This window comes from Eschscholzia californica, unplaced genomic scaffold (assembly GCF_041429995.1).
Source record: "Eschscholzia californica isolate CP2 unplaced genomic scaffold, dmEscCali1.0.p SCAF_4, whole genome shotgun sequence".
In the NCBI taxonomy this organism is placed as follows: domain Eukaryota; kingdom Viridiplantae; phylum Streptophyta; class Magnoliopsida; order Ranunculales; family Papaveraceae; genus Eschscholzia; species Eschscholzia californica.
The window spans coordinates 56,442,830-56,459,615 of NW_028238461.1; the positions used below are offsets into that span (position 1 = coordinate 56,442,830).

At 37.1% G+C, this 16,786-nt stretch overlaps 1 protein-coding gene across 1 annotated transcript; it reads right to left on the reverse strand.

Annotated features, from left to right (window-relative positions):
* Window positions 1-1,430: 1,430 nt before the first annotated feature.
* LOC147546613 (RNA helicase, ATP-dependent, SK12/DOB1 protein) lies at window positions 1,431-16,520 on the reverse strand. The gene is made up of 23 exons (XM_086673885.1): window positions 15,964-16,520; window positions 15,496-15,747; window positions 15,098-15,355; window positions 14,886-14,981; window positions 14,401-14,479; window positions 13,092-13,255; window positions 12,688-12,795; window positions 10,424-10,525; window positions 9,983-10,183; window positions 9,730-9,840; window positions 9,057-9,124; window positions 8,504-8,879; window positions 8,153-8,308; window positions 7,963-8,073; window positions 6,996-7,049; window positions 5,724-5,981; window positions 5,178-5,287; window positions 4,734-4,887; window positions 3,758-4,220; window positions 3,034-3,248; window positions 2,500-2,738; window positions 2,035-2,161; window positions 1,431-1,942 (listed from the first exon to the last, which is right to left on the reverse strand). Exons 1-23 carry the CDS (start codon window positions 16,096-16,098, stop codon window positions 1,730-1,732), a joined length of 4,050 nt encoding a protein of 1,349 aa, XP_086530011.1. The 5' UTR covers window positions 16,099-16,520; the 3' UTR covers window positions 1,431-1,729.
* Between the last annotated feature and the right edge of the window lie 266 nt (window positions 16,521-16,786).

A 16,786-nucleotide genomic window follows, 5' to 3' on the forward strand; every position in this document is an offset into this window, starting at 1 on the left:
CGGTGGGTTATATGCGTTCAGTGTAGAAACAAATGAAATGAGGAAGATACCCATTGACATACCGCATTACAGTGCATTCTTCCCTTCCGCATTGACTGCATTTGCTAACCCAAAGGGACCAACTCAGCTCACATATCCCGAAGACGTTCAAGCTCTCCCAGACGTATATTGAAAGAGGCGGTGACTACAGAAACCGTTAGCTGATTGCTGCATTTGTTTCTTAGGATGGATGGATGGATGGATGTTTAATTTAATTTCTTGTTGTTTTAATTTTTGTCTGTGAGCTTAATTTCTTGTTGCATTATTAAGTACTATTTGGTGGTTCGATAAAACTTGTGGTTTTTCGTTTCTGTATTACTTATATGCAATGAGACTATATATGTACCTTTTTTGTTTGAAGAAAGATGAGACTATGTACTTGATCATGTTGGTTGAACCTTTTATATATCAAAGTCTTGTCTGGTTATTGTGAAACCCTAAAATATATTGAGTATTGCTACCCACTCCATAGGAGATCGATGATGGCTAACAATATCATTTTAGGTTTTTCTTGGAGTCTTCTTATAAGTAGTAGTTATCAAGATCAATTCAATCATACAGCGATATCGACGTAGGTCATGGCGTAAATCCCCGTTTCTGCATGCCACAATATTGGAATGATATGGGTGATATCTCTCTCGTGCGTAAAATTCATGACGTAAATCTTTGTCACGCAAAAATAATAAAGATAATGCAGAATACGTTTAGATGGTATTATAATTGTATACAGGAGAGTTGAGTAAATGAATAATTTGTTCTTTGTGGTATCGACGTAGATATCAGCAGTCTGCTGAGCAACACTAGCACTATCTAGAGATATCAATCCAAACCTAGTAGTATACACTAGACAAGAAGCGTGGCCGTGGAGGGTTCAATCTTAGAACAGATCAATTGAGATCTAAATCTCTCAAGAAACGTAAAACTCGTTCACATTCAAGAGGTTGCTGATCTAATTCGGTTTTTAAATCATGTAAGCCCTGTGCCCAAAACTAGGCCGGACCGCATGCAGACTGTTCACAAACAATCAATTTTAAATATTAACGAGTAGGGGCAGTTTTACATCTGACTGAAAAATGGGTTAATTCCAATTACTTGACGACCAGCTTCTAATTTGCCCCCCTAACCAAATTAGTTGATTTGACAAGTTACAATGAATTTTGGGACTCAAATGTTATAACTGACATGGAAGTTACGAGTAGGGACATTTTTACACCTGACTGAAAAATGAAGAAGAAAGCCAAATTGGAAACTAGTCATCTTTAGGGAGCCATTTTGGTGAATTGGTCATCTTTCGGGGGTCAAAATGGAAAATTTTCGACTAGCCCCTTGGTATAATTTTGGAACTTGTCGAAAGGCACTTCACTATGAGGATTTGTTTACATGATAAAATATTAGCCTTCTGAAATTGTTCAGAGTTTATTTCTTCTTTCTATTTAGCTGATCTATCAATACCATTGTCTTCTTCATTGTTTCTCAACTCTTCTTCTTTCATAGAAGAAAATGAAACAAGAAATCCAAAAATGAAATTATAGTACTAGTGAGCTCAAGTTCTTCAAAAGTTTCCTTTCCAGGGAATGCAACCATTACAGTATTATTCACATCAATTTCCAAGTCATCATCTTGCTATGTGTCAGAAAATGGTCCCATAGCTCTCAAGGTCGACTTTGGCAGAGATGAGAGTCGACGAACACTAAACACCAGTGACGTAAAGACTCGCTGCGAAAACAATATCACGCTTGATTGCATTTGAAGCCAATTCCATCTTCTTGTAGAGTGCTGAGTTACCCATGATTGATGCAGCATTTCTGAATTCACGGCATGTCTCATCTAGTCGAACAATAGTTCTCACAATCAGGCCTTCTGGAACATCTGTAAGTTCACAAATATCTGCAAATGGTGTTCCCTGCCACAAAATGAATTGCAGAAAATTTAGAGAAGATGGACCTGCATATGTTTATGGAACCAGCAATTGGTTCAGAATACAAGAGTACAAACCTTTGCCCACTCGTACACCACTTCAACAAGACCGAACTTAAGATTATCTTGTGCATATTCCTCCGGACTTATTGGTAGCTTAAAGTCGGCTTGAAGCTCTCCAAGTTTAATTGCTGTCTCGTACAATCTAAAATGGAAATTCATTTTCTGTCAACTGGAAGAAGATTTGGAACAAATTTGCATAATCTCGCAAGTGGGTATTTAAAGAAAGCATAATAAAAGCAGGTGGGACATCACCTCAGACTCTCACTATATACCTAATTGAGGGATTTATTTTATACATACAAGGAGGGAAGACCGAGTAAAAGAAAAAGAATGAAGGTGACAAAACAGGAGTGGGCAAAAGAACAAACCCCGAAAATGTTATATTGGACAACTAGTCCTCAAGACTGACAAGTAATACCATACCCACATAAATATTTTCAGTGGCTTATACAAGGAAATGAATAAAGACTGAAGAATAACCTCTTCTTTGCCGAGGCCAACTTCTGAGTAAGACATGGGTCAGAAGTATTCTTCTGTTGAAATACAAGGGCAGACATGAGAGCCACAGCTTCCTCTGGTTCCAGATCATCCAATTGATTCTCAAACAAACACTCGGTCGATATCAACTCTTCCCCAGAATTCATCTCACATGCTACACGCCCCTTGATCTGAACGACAAGGTCAGCATCAATGCAACCGACTGCCTTTAGCACATCAATCTGCAAAAGCAAAAACTTCAATATTACAATGGTTAAAACCGCTGGTTTTTCACGTAAATGGAAAATTAGCTCAAAGGTTTGAATTAATAGCCATACATCCTCAAAAGTCACAAGTAAAGCCTGATTTGGGAAAATTGTACCATATCCCGTTAAACTCTAGGATTCATTAGCTCGAGCTCAAACAATGATGTTTGAGGTCGAGGTCACAAATTCGTGTCTCAATGAAAAAATCTATATACCATACATCGGTGACCAAGTAAAGAATAAGCTAGGTTTTATTTGTGCAAGAATTTACCCTGCCCTGAAAGTCGGGCATCTGCTGAAGTGCTTCATCTGACATTTGAAACTTCAGGGCGTTAACTTCATCCCTGTGCTTGTGTAGCTCCTCTATTAAAGTCAGGTGCTCCCCGAATTTTGAGCATCCATGACACTTGTTCTCCGACATCTTAAGCAATAGTTTATTCCATTTATGGTATGCCTCCACATACACCATATCTTTAAGCTTCAAATCTGAAATAGATTCGCCACACAAAATTACTGTTTGTCAATATTCAAATAACTGAGACTGAGTAATAGAAACCAGATGTTATTATTCCCGAACCACTCAATGTACACAACCTGCTATCTAAACCCTGATTTAGCAAATAAAATAAGTAATACACAATCACTTAGTATAGAAACTCACATATATAATATAACAGATAAGACATGTGAAGCCCGATATTTGTTTTTCAGCTTAATGTCCATCCTTAAGGAAACCAATCATTATTATTTAACTTTTAAGATGAGCATAAAAACAGACCAAATAAGATGGAAGATTTTTCAATCAAGAAATGGAATGAAAGTTTTACCTATTTATAGCACCCTAATGGCATGCTGTAGCCGACTAGAATTAAGCTCTTTCAAGGGTCCTAATTCAGCCTAAACTCTACCTAGAAACATCATATTCAAATGTAACTAGCTTACTAAAGTTTCGTTCAAATCATGTCAGAATCAATGTTTAGAGTGCAAGGACAAACCTTTGATGGGATCCAGGGCAAGTGGATACTTAATTCCGTTGGGTTTTTGACTTATAAGCTGTTGAACTGTTTTTGAGTATGCCGCATTACTGTCATCTTCGAGAAGCCCAACTTGATCAATCTTCATTTTGCAATTGCAAATGCTTAAGAACTCTTTATGATCGATTGCTAAAACTTCATAACTCGTTCCAGCTGCAGTACCACGGCGTGGTAATTCTATATTTACAGCACCTGTACCTTTCCGAGAACTAACACCTGAAAAATACTCATCATCCATACCACGCTTATTTTTAGGAACAACATAGTAACCTTGGAGTTTTTCATCCCCCTTCTTTAGTGATTTATCACTAGCTGAAGGACTCTGCATGGATGATGGTAGATCAGGTCGCAGCACCAACACAATATATTGCTTGTTACTACCAGAAGGGATTTTCAGGACGACTCCCAGTAGGTGATCTTGGGCCTGTCAATTGTAAACGGGAGTTATTCAGCAAATGGAGGAGAATCTATCGATGTTGCCACCCTAATGAAGTGTATAAAGTAGAAAATAATTAGTTACTAATTCTTGGACATTACTAGCAGTTCTACAGATGTAATGCTGGAAAGGCATGTATATGTGTGTCTAGGGAGAGGCCAAGCTGAGGGATTTAAAGAGAACTACAAGTCTAAGAGAATAAGGTATCATAATAAAAATTACACATATCAAATTTAAGCAAACGACAATAGCTATAAGCGAACAGCTAAAATGCAGTCACGCCTCCTATAATCACAAGGTTAGGCAACATATGATTCCAGATTAGGCAATTGTAACTCTTAACTTGATCCTAATCAGGAACCATTTACTGGAACAGCAAAAGATAGCACTTCGATGCACCACAAGCAAAAGCCATAAGATGCTGAATTAGTGTGATTGAAGTGACTCTATGATGTCCTGTGGAAGTTTAGATAATAATAATTAGATAGAACAGGTACTCACTGCTTGTGATTTAATGACTACCACTCTTCCAGGACTAAGAAATTGTTGCGCAGCAGAAGACTGCATGAGTGTGTCTAACACAAAATCCCTAAGTTTATCAGCCTCAATCATCATTTCATGGTACTCCTCAATCGCTGGTTCACCCTTTATGCATCTGTCAGACAACGGCAAGTGAAATTAAGTATCATACTAATGAGGAAATACATCGACACCTGAAATTGAACAGCTTACACAAATATATAAGCCAAGTTAAGAGTTGAATAAAAATCTATTAACTGGGGACATCAAGAATGCAACTGAAAAAGGCACCCTGGAGTGCTTATTTCCCCCCTCAGTAACTCCTACAAACAAAGGAAGTTGCCTCTATCTGTTTGGCTTTGGTGCCCCTCAATAGGTAGACAGAAATTGTGTTAACCCTTAAGGTGATCACCATAAATTACTTACTCAATAGTCTTTGTAGGCTGTGCGAGCTTTAGCATGAGAAGTTGTTCCTTTTCCGGGAGTTTCTTTTGTGCATGAAATTCTGCAAAGCTTCTCTTAAGCATGTCTTCCACCTATTATCACAACATTAGGTGAGTTATTTGCAAATCTTCTGAGAATAGATGTTAGATTTAGAAATGTCATTTTTTACTAATTTGACTCATCGCACAAAATATCAGCCTATATGTAGATACGAACAGAAGACAATATAATTTGATCCAGATTTTAAACCCACAATCAATGTCCTTTATAACTGCATTGACCTTTATGAGCCACTATCACTCAATCAAGGAATCCTGAGTCTAGCTGAGATACAAAACAAATTTAGGAAGCAATAAAAAGATTAAAAAATAAAGAAAAGACAAGGTACTAGCCTACTAAGTTAGCAATAAGATGCAAATTACCCTAGAAACACTGCTTCCAGTGGAAGCTCCAGTAAATGAAATAACACCAAGAGTGTAGAATTCAAGTATACGACTTGTATTTTATCCACAAACTGATTACAATTACCTTCAGCTCCTCAACGCGAAGGAGATGCAAGATCATGGTATAAGTAAGTCGAAATTGAGATTCAAGCCTAGTTGCAGTTCCAACAATGACATTTTTCAAATCCCTCTCTTCTGGGATTTCATCACGACACATCACGATAACAGTGCCAATCTTATCAAGTCCTCTCCTACCAGCACGACCGGCCATTTGAGTGTATTCACCCGGCAGCAACTGTCTGAACTCCTTTCCGTCAAACTTCCTCAAAGTATCAAAAACAACCTGCAGGAAAAGCCAAGATGAGCTCAACGGTGTTTTAGTATTACTAAAAAAGTCAACTTAAACTGCATAGCTTAATAACAAGAAAAGAAAACTTTTGGTGAACAGATATGCTGTGTATGATAAGAAAACAAGTTTCCATGACTAAAACATAGCGCAGTTAACCTTACACAAAATGTGACTGAATAGTAGACAATGATCACTAGTCTCTTTACAATCTCCTTTCACACTATATAGATTGTAGAAACCCCAGAGTCAGAATACTGAGTTAATTTAGATGCGTATTTATGTCACGTTAAGACGTGCCTACATTGTGCATGCACATGTCCTTTCTGTAGTAAAGAATGCAAAATGAAAGGCAAAATATAGTTTTGTTTAAATAAATAAGAAAACAAAATAAGGAAATTAGAAAGTTGGGCATATTTGAGGTATATCCTTACTTCGGCACATATTTCATTTTAAATAATTCACTTTTCGTGATAAAAACAGAAGACCTTTCCCTGGTGCCCTCTAGAATCTAGTATTTTGATTTCTTGCTCCATATCATTAATCCTGACACCTTGGTTAGGTCTTCAATCAATACATTTATATAAGAATATGAACAAAAATGTCAAACTTGAAAAGGTTTACAATTATTGAACACAAATTATTTTGAGTATTTACTACGTCATGTGACGCATCAATCTGAAATATATTACCAGCTGCATTTATATTTATACCCAGTTAATCACCGATGATTGGAGATATGACAAAAAACTAAAATATACTAACAAAAAAACAATATTCAGCCTCACCTACACTATGAAAGAGTGAAATGCTAAACAGAGTGAACATTCATTTATGATTATATATGCTCAACAAAAGTTCCCGTTCAAATGATTTGTCAAATTCAAAACCAAAATGACCATTCAAAATCATAATGACATATAGAACCATCAAAATACAAATACTGATCAGCGGGTCATTTAGATTACACCCAAACGTATAAATGTCGATAAAAAACAAGAAGGGACCTACTGTTCTTGCTGGAGCATTAACCCCCATGGCAAATGTCTCTGTAGAAAATAAAACCTACATAAAAAGGAAAAGTATCAATCAAATATACCAGATTAAGGATAGTGAGTTCAGCTGAACTGCAAAAGAAGAGAAAATAAACAGCACTCTAACAATAAATATAAGAGATATTCATGAGATTTCATGAATATGCCACAACAAGATACTGAAAAAGGGAACATCTGAAGGGAGCAGTAACAAAATTAAGCACTTTGTTTCTACATACAGAGTTATTGACAGGCAAAAGATAACTGGAAAGCTACATCTTCATTGTTTCAAATGGGTGTCTTTCATTTAAGTTCTGTAATCTGTATATCATCAATTATCAATATGTAATTCTAAATGCTGAGGTGTCAATCAAAAGCCAAAAGCATGGAAAGAAAGTTAGTCCGCATTAGTAGCTGTAGTGAAACTTCAATAACAGATTCATGCCACAGCATTCCTTTGAAGTTTGAAGTGAATCATCCCACTGATTTGTAAATGTACATTATAATAACTTATATGGCACTGATAAGATGTAGTAGGAAAATAAGGTTAGTGCTATTGACCAGAAACAGAAATAGTAGATATAAGGTTCTGGTGATTAGGCATGTGGTGCACTCTAGTATTTCTTCCGGATAGCAGCTTCTCCAGTTTGTATATGTTTGTATGTGTGATTTCATGTGTGCATAGGAATACAGCCAAACAATTTACTTGGTCATGATTTATTCTAACGAGACTGAACTTTGTGAAGTTTATTCCTTACTGAAACAATTACTTAGATCACCCTTTCAGAGTTTCAAAGAAGTACCAAATATATTTATGTTTCTCGGTAAATAGGAATGAAAAACAAGAATTAGATAAGACCTCTTAGTCCTGTGAGCTAGTACAAAAGAAGCATTAGCAGCTTGGTACAAAAATAGGGATTTAGGCAGGTCATTTGTACAGTCACCTTAATCACGCCACGGCAAAAGAGCATCTCAACAACTTCTTTAACAATTGGAAGCAGACCTGCATGATGCACCCCAATCCCTCTACGCAGAAGGCTTTGGAGCCTGACAACCTGCAGAAAGTAGTGACGGTATATCAGCTATTAAACTTCATACAAAATGAAGACAGTCACTAACGGAGCTCAGAAATACCTGTGGAAGGTTCCTATCGGATCCCTTTAGACGCGAGAAGGCTTTGTCACAAAAAACTCGAATTTCACTTTTCTCTGAACTACTTGTAAGATCAGTTGAAGTCAGATTATCAGCAGATTTATCACAACGGTTCTTTGAAAAGCAAAAGATAACCACCTGAACTCACAATTCACAAGCAATGGTAGAAACAAGCTAGTTATATATAAGAACTTGAGATGCTTGTATGGCTAGAGAATTAAGCTCCTAGAGTTTGATCTAGATTTTCTTATGCTTGAATGAAGTCTGTCATGTTGCCTTCGGCCTCTAGACAACATCATGATAAAATTTATACCAAGACAATATGTTCCTTACAGGTAAAAGGGACTTCTTTGAGAGCTTGTTGATAAGCAACAGCCACAAAGAAGCTTCTGATCTCCTTGATCCCCAATTTGTTTGGCTTGCCCCACCAGACCCTGAAAAATTTCCAACATGTTTTGGACCAGAATGTTTCTGTTGTTTGCCACGACTGGAATTCTCACGTTGGTTCCGCACTTGAGAACCACCTTGAGGTGTTTGAGACCCTGAATAAGATCCAGAACTACCCCCCACTGTGTTTGAATTTTTTTTCTTGAAAAGGTCCTTTGCAGCTCTTATTCCCTGGGGTTGGAAAGTTTCACTCTCACATATTTTATATAGTTCTCCAGAATAGAATAAGCAGTGCTCTAGAGGAACTGGTCTTTTTGTGGTCCTGTAATCAAAACATAGGGGAAAGAAAGAAAATTAGGTTTCAAAGGAACATTTATGCTCAAAGAAAACTAGATTTCTTTCTAGCACTTTTCGTCCCAACAGAAATAAAGCCTCTGAATTAACAAGATCTAATGAGGAGAAAAGAAATATGGATGTGTTTGAATTGCTACTGACTGACCCAGTGACACGGATCTTTTTTTGCTTTGTACGACCAATCCAGTCAGCAAACTCTACAGTGTTTGGCACCTACAATTACATGTACTGATGGTTCAGTAATCCCAACGAAACAGCAAATAACAAAAGGAAACATTACCACTGATCACAGATCAAAAGCAACTCAGGCCTTCGTTTGAAGGACTCAATTTTTAGATAAAACTCAAGAGAGGGTTTCCTGTCAAATGGTTCTATGCATCAATTGGGCTATAACTGGTTAACTCATGTGTTAATAGGTAAAAAGCACCCAAATACACAACCTGATTTAATAAAACCAACTAAAAAACCTTTGCCTTTCTGCTCAACTGTCCCACATAACACGGGTACAAGAGTAGCTAGATAAACCACTTAAAACATTTATGTTTTTCTTCAATCACATCTCTATGCTGTTAAATATTACAAGTAACGGCAATGGTATAAATCCCATAACAACTTACAAGTGATATCACTCAACAAGCATGACATAATTAAGCTATGTCCTGCTCAACTGAAGACAAAGTGCATAGAATAGCACAAAACCATAAATAAAAGCTTTGGCGATAAATTATTAGAAATATATTGAAGATAATAGAAGTACAAAAAAAAATACTTTTGAAAATAGTAATGATGTGGTAGCTGAAAAGGAAAAAACTACAAACCGTTGCTGAAAGGAGAACAATATTGACATGCTTCGGGAGCATGATAATAACTTCTTCCCATACAACACCTCTTTCGACATCATTAACATAGTGCACTTCATCAAATATCACCTGTGTCCAAATACCCAGCAACCAAAGATCATCACAGTAATAATCTGTAGAGATCAGAAATCTAGAGAAATATCGGAAAGCAAGAGTAGCTCGTGAAACAAATCATAATGGGTAATATGCAATAGAAAGCAAATCCCGTTACCCATTCAATATCTCGTATAATGTCAGCACCTCTGTAGAGCATTGACCTCAATATTTCAGTAGTCATAATTAGGCAAGAAGCCTCGGGCCTCAAGCTGACATCCCCAGTCAGAAGGCCAACATCAAATTTTCCACTAAAATCCCTGTATTTCTGATTACTGATAGTTTTTATTGGAGCAGTGTACACAGCTCGTGTGCAATGCTGCATAAGGAAAAATTGGAACAAAACAAGATCTCTTAGAAACTGAGGAAATAATGCAACAGTGCATAATGACATGTGCAGGACAAAATTGTAACAGGTAAAGTATGTACATGTATTACAGGCGGGATCAAGTATGAGACGACCTAATGCAAAAGGAAAAAAAATCCAGAATAATACTATTTTCTATATGTGTTTATCTCGGATATTGGTAGTTAATGATTAGTCAAACTAGAATCATACTTTTGATGCCAGCGCAAATGCATATTCTGCGACGACGGTCTTTCCCGCAGATGTATGAGCAGCTACAAATACAGACTCCCCCTTTTCGAGATAATAGATAGCCTGATTTTAATAACAAAACCAAAATGAGAACTTCTTGAGGTTCATTAAATTATCACGATGGATATAATCACATCGTCACACATCCGATATATGTAAAAAACAATTAAACAATTTATTTGCTAGGTCTTATGATGGTAATAACAAATTTTGAAGTCCTTTAGGGTCAGGGTAAGCCCCTAATTGTTTATTTGCTTAAGGGATAAGAATGCAAGAACAAATTCAAACCTTCACCGTACTACATCTGAACTAACTTATGTAGCCGCAAAAGGTTCCGAAAAGTTAATCAATTGTCAGAGACTCCTATCCCATTTATAGTTCATTGTATTACCCTTCTCTAAGCAAAGAAACTTTTTAAAGCTATACAGACTGAAGGAGTACTTTAACAATAAATACCATCACACACGTGGTAATGACCTGTAACAAGTTGACCGCATTCCAGACCCTATCATAGTACGTTGCTGAGACCTCCACGTAAGTTAACCCTAATAGAGATAACAGAATGGCATTACTTATGGAAGGCCACATCTGAAGTCTCGAAAATTTAAAAGAGGATATTATCACGCCGTTTGACACCATAACTATTGTCGCGGTCAGCGCAGCATTTTGTGTATTTTCCATTTGTGACCCCACAATTAGTGGTTCGGGGCGATATATAAATGCTTTTGGCTCTTCACAGGTGTGCCCAGCAAACTGTTCAGAGTACCATAATCTCTCGATCTCCATAATCTTCTCGGAATACTTATCATTAATCTCTTACTTCATAAACTACTATCCATTAATCTCTTAATAAATTACCAAAGAAAATATTTCTACATTAAGCATACCTTTTTCCACGGGGCACAAAAGTCACACACACTCGAAGATGTATGACAAGCCAATGAATGCCAACGACTCTTACACATAAGAACATTCATTACTTAAGCAATGTATAACCAAACGTGAATCACTAGACTTGAACATATCAAAATGAATGAACTTCCTTGCGTACTTTGCATGTTATGTTGGATTCAGTTTCTACAATAGTATTTCCGTTGTAAAGAATTATGGGAAGATGAGTGAGGTGTAAGTTAAAAGATCGTCCCTCTAACGCACATGTTCCACTGGACATTGTAAAAAGATCCATGCACACATGGTAATAATTATGTACTAAATTAACAGAAAGAGGAAAGATACTAGATTGACACTATTTGTTTATAGTCATTATCAGTAGTCATGAGACAAATGTTTCAGGACATTCTAATTACTTCAAAATACTAGTATCACGGAACGAAATTTCGGTTTTGGTGGAAATTTTGGTAGACATGAAAATGGAAATATTTTGGTCGAAAATATTTCGGTAATTTCGACCAAAATATTTCGATATTTATTTCCTTGACAAGGCAATGTTAAGAGAAAACTAAATTAAATTTCGTAAGCATGGAAATGAAAATATTTTGGTCATTTCGACCGAGATATTTTCAAATTTAATTCCTTGACTAGTATGACTCGCAAAAGACATTATTCCACTGTCGCCCTTTTAGGCTTTAGCCATCCTATTAATCAATTTTCACCTTTTTTCCCACCTACATGTTGCCAGAGAGTTGGGCTTCCCTTATAAGAGAAAATTGTAAATGAAATACAAAGTCGCTAATTTTATATTTGAAATGAAAATATATTCTCAGGAAAAATATTCATGCACTTCGCCGAACATTGTAGACCCATTAGTGAACTGTTATGTAGTTATGTATTCATGATTGCGTAGACAGCTACAGATGCACACCTAGAACCATACAACAAGACAACAGGAAATAAACACAGGGCATGGCTCCATGATACACAGTTACTTAACTAACATGTGCTTCATAAGCAAACTCCAGCTCTAAGCACCATGATATGCCAGGAATAAAACTCAACCAAGAAAAGAAATGGAAAATGTACCATCTAAAACAACCAATTGTATGAATAACAGCCTGCCTACCATCAATAAATCAATATTTCGCTCCAACTGACCCAACCAGTTACTAAAAGATCAAAAAGGTCCAATTTTAAGATGATATATTGTCTAGAATGGTTATAATTATACTCATTCCTTCAACCATCTCAATACTCCAAGTTACACTAGTAAAATTAAAGACTAATTTCACCATCCAAAAACCAAAAGTATATGATATTATGATCTATACCTCCTTTTGGAAAGTATCCAATTCAAAAGGAAAATCAAGGGCCATATCAGGAACAAGTTCACCAAAACGATCCGCAATCCCTTCACTCCCTCCACTGACAGCCCAGGCCTAAAGATCAGAAATACATTCATAGTTAGACGATTTGATATGGGGTAACAGGAATGCGATAAAAAAAGGTACGTGAAGATTCTACTGAGAAGTTAAATAACCCAACCAAGGCTCAATGGTATGGAGAAACATATTTTTTTTTTTTGAAACTTTGAATGAATATTTTAAAAAAACAAAATATTTACAAGAGGGGAGGAACAAGATATAGGATTTCTCATGGTATGGAGAAACATCCTTATGCTGATGATATCAATATACATTGGAAATCAGGAGTAATCAGCATTTAAATAAATTACCTCCTTCTGCTGCTGCTCACCAGTTTTACCTGGTGTAGAAGTTATTCCTATTGGATCAGCTGAGAGTATCTCGTCCAACACCGAGGATTCGGTTACAGGATCACTACTGCCTCTATCAACCTTCTCTTCTTGTTTTTCAATTTTCTCAGTAGCAATCTCTGAATCTGACAAATAGTCGTAAGAAGAAGCATGAAATAGATAGTATAACACATTTGTGTTGCAACCATGGTTTCATGAATTTTAAAGTGGCGAAAAAGTAAAAGTAATTATTAAAAAAGTTCAAAGTAGCGATAAATTAAAAAAAAAAAAAAAAAAGCCTAAAGTTTCAATAGGCTAATTGTGATAGTCCGACATCCCTCGCGAGGGTGTCCGGAACATGGGTTATAGGTGTATGCTTAAGCTTAGTAAGTGCCTAGGGGTGAGCAAAAACCGAACCACTTGGCCGAACCAAACCAAGTTGAACCGCACCGATCGGTTTTTGGGCCAAACCGATCATCATTTGATTCGGTTTGGCCGAGAAACCGAATAACCCAAATCAGTCTGGTTTGGCCTCGACTTGAGTTTCTGGAAACCGCCCAAACCGAACCAACCGAACTCTAAGAAATAATAATTTTGTAAAGTTAGAAAGTGTTAAACCAGAAAGGAAAAAAATTTAGAAAACCCTAATCAAGTCTTCCATACTACTGTCCGTCCTCCTTCTAGTTGTTGGGTGGGTTCGTGGAGGGAGCCTTCGCCAAGAACAAAACCCCGTACCTATGGGCTTGGCCTGGGGTTGCAAAAGCGAGGACAACATCGTTAATTGCTAAGGCTTGGGGTGTCACAGGTGGTATTAGAGCCGACGACGGTTTTTCGCCGACGGTGAAGGATTGTGATAGTCTGATATCGCTCGTGAGATTGTCAACCTGTTATAGGTGTACTTTTTCTGAAAACTTGTTATAGGTGTACTTTCAAGCTTAGTAAGTGTCGAGGCCTTTTAGGTGGGCTCGTAAAGCCTTCGCCAAGAAAAAAAACTTATACCTGTGGGCTTGGCCTGTGGTGGCAAAAGCAGGGACAATTACGTTAACTGCTAAGGCTTGGGGCTACACTAATCACAGACAATATATTTTTGAATTCTTGCATATGGCAATTAAAGGACATGTATAAAGCGGATAAAGCGACCCCACGAAGGACCTCCGATAAACATGTTTGGAGAGGGTAAAACAGTAAATTTAGTACTACGAACAGGATTCCTTCCTTGGGTCATTCACAGCATTAAGCAACTTAGATGCATAAATTTGCATAAGAAAAAATCAAAGTTGGGATCACTTACCCTCTTCCACTGAATCTTGAATAACATCATGCTCCCAGGCGTTCTTGAATAAGTCATCAAAGTTAATATTCAACCTACTCTGAAGACAAATAAAATTGAAAAACCTCAGTCTAAACATAAACATAAAAGCAAAACACACTAATACTAAATAAAAATGAATAAGATTCTAAGAAGTAAAACAAATGATTGAATTGAAAAGCCCTAACACAAATCTTAACTCCTTCACAAGGTAAGATCTAAATTTGCATGTTGTCGGGCACATGAAATTGAATTAAAAGTTGTTACTTTGTGATGATGATACTTTTCAACTCAACATCAACTCTAAAGACAAAGCAACTCTGAGAAGTGTGTATATGTGATAGCGTAGAAATTTGTATGAGCAGAGCATCAGATGAAAACCATTTAGCAATTCAACCCAAAATGACCAAACTAGACAAATGGAATATATGAGAGAGAGAGAGACAGAGAGGAGAGATTAAACTGACAAAAATTTCATCAGCTTTCTTGTTGAACTCATTATCCTCCACAGTTTTCTTGTTAAACTCATTATTCTTCACAGTTTTCCACGACGATGGATATTCCTACGAAAAGACAAAAGTGTCAGAAGGAGTGTGCAATTAGACAGAACTTTCCTTTCGCCGAATATTTCTCGTCAAATGAAAGAAACATCAGCTTTACCTAGTAAAACTACGAGTACCTTGAGATCACCAAGATCCACACCCTGCTTAAAGCCAGGAGGAACAGTCTGGGCAGGACCACCTTCAAGTACTTCACGTACCCAATCACCATTTGTAGCACCCTCAGGAAGAACCTTTTCGGAAGATTGAGATTCAGTTAGACCTCCTGGACGGAAAGGACGATTACTGATGCTACCCCTGACAAAATCCTTTGCAGGTCCAGGCATGCGCGAAGCACCGGAAGCTTGAGCTCCTTCCATTAGTTCTGATACATCTACCTGAAAAAGCATAACCATTTCCAGCAACTCATGAAATCCGAAACAACGTGTTAATAGTCACATACAAATATTCCTTGTTGGCTTTTTTTTTTTCTTTAACTCTAGTACCCATACTGACAATGAGATTATAAATTCCGTACCTCCACTGATTCTGGTATCCATATTCCTTTCTCGTTCTTCTTCCGCCTCCAGGGCAATTCCCACTTAGGAACCATCACAGTCCGGGGCAAAGACGGGTCTAATTGTATCTTTGCCTTATCAAACCAATTAAAATCCCATTGCCTTCCATCCTTCTCTGCGGAAAACATGTCAGGGTCTAATTGGGGCGTCAGATATTTTTCTTTCAAATGCTTCTTTATCGTTTCAGGTGTTTCTGGTTCAAAAGCTGGTGGCTGGGAAAGGGAGAAAGAATAAAAATTAGGTATCAACAAGAACAAAAACCCAATTTGAAAATCTAACAGGAACCCAATCCAATAACAAGAATTTAAGTAATAGTATCTCTTAATGTGGTTAGGCAAAAATTAAAGAAAATTATATCTAGGGTTTCAACAAATGTAATCCAAGAACAAGGTAAGAGAGACAGATAGTGAGAGAGATAGAGTACTGACGAGAACAAAATCGGGGAGAGAATTGATAGGGTTGGATGATTGAACAGGCGGGAGAGGCTCGAGACGGAGATGACCACTGTGACCGGAGAGTCCGATCTTGAAAGGGAACTCTGTCCCAGGGATGAATGGATCCATTGATGATGATGATGATGATACTCCAACTGCGAATCACTTCTTCTTCTTCTTCTCGCTAACTCTCTCTCTTTCTCTCTCTATCTGACTACTGACTGATACTGAGGGAAGTGTCGGAAAAAATGTGTGTTTTTGCTAATCATTTGGGATTTTAGGTGACGGGTGAGGTGGCGGCAATATCTAGAATGAATTCCATTTTCGCGGGGTTTGAATTGGAAAGTCCCACACGACCAAATGCAACGGGGCTCGCAAATGAGGATGGGAGCTCTTTAACAAAAAAAAAAATGAGGATGGGAGCTTGACCAATTATGGAGCCACTAAATTCTTTGTAAGAGAGGTTCCAAACTCAAATTTAATTTGTGTTTCTATGCATGATGTGGGGTTTTAATTTCATTTTAAAATTATAAATTATTGTTTTCAAATTTATTTATTTTTTTAAAAAAGAGAATTTTAGAAAGAGAAAAATAACCCAGAAAATATTAGATCTGAACAAACTTATTTTCAAGCACGTAAAGATCGTTTATAGACTCTTATTGATAGTAGAAAAATTCGTATATTTTTTCTCTTTATCCTCCCACCACCACTACCTCTAACCACCACTATTTTTTTCTCGAAATCTTTTCCTCACATTTTCGACGAAGAGTCGCCTGCAATAGTACTCAGCTAGCGATCCTCGATGTCCCAAAAGAAA

Excerpts from the sequence above, each read along its gene's own strand:
- LOC147546613 (XM_086673885.1), bottom strand. The coding sequence starts at position 16,098 with ATGGATCCATTCATCCCTGGGACAGAGTTCCCTTTCAAGATCGGACTC. Across the intron at positions 9,125-9,729 it reads TTGTTCTCCTTTCAGCAACG|GTGCCAAACACTGTAGAGTT; the intron begins GTTTGTAGTTTT and ends ATGTAATTGTAG. Across the intron at positions 4,221-4,733 it reads TAGTCATTAAATCACAAGCA|GCCCAAGATCACCTACTGGG; the intron begins GTGAGTACCTGT and ends TACAATTGACAG.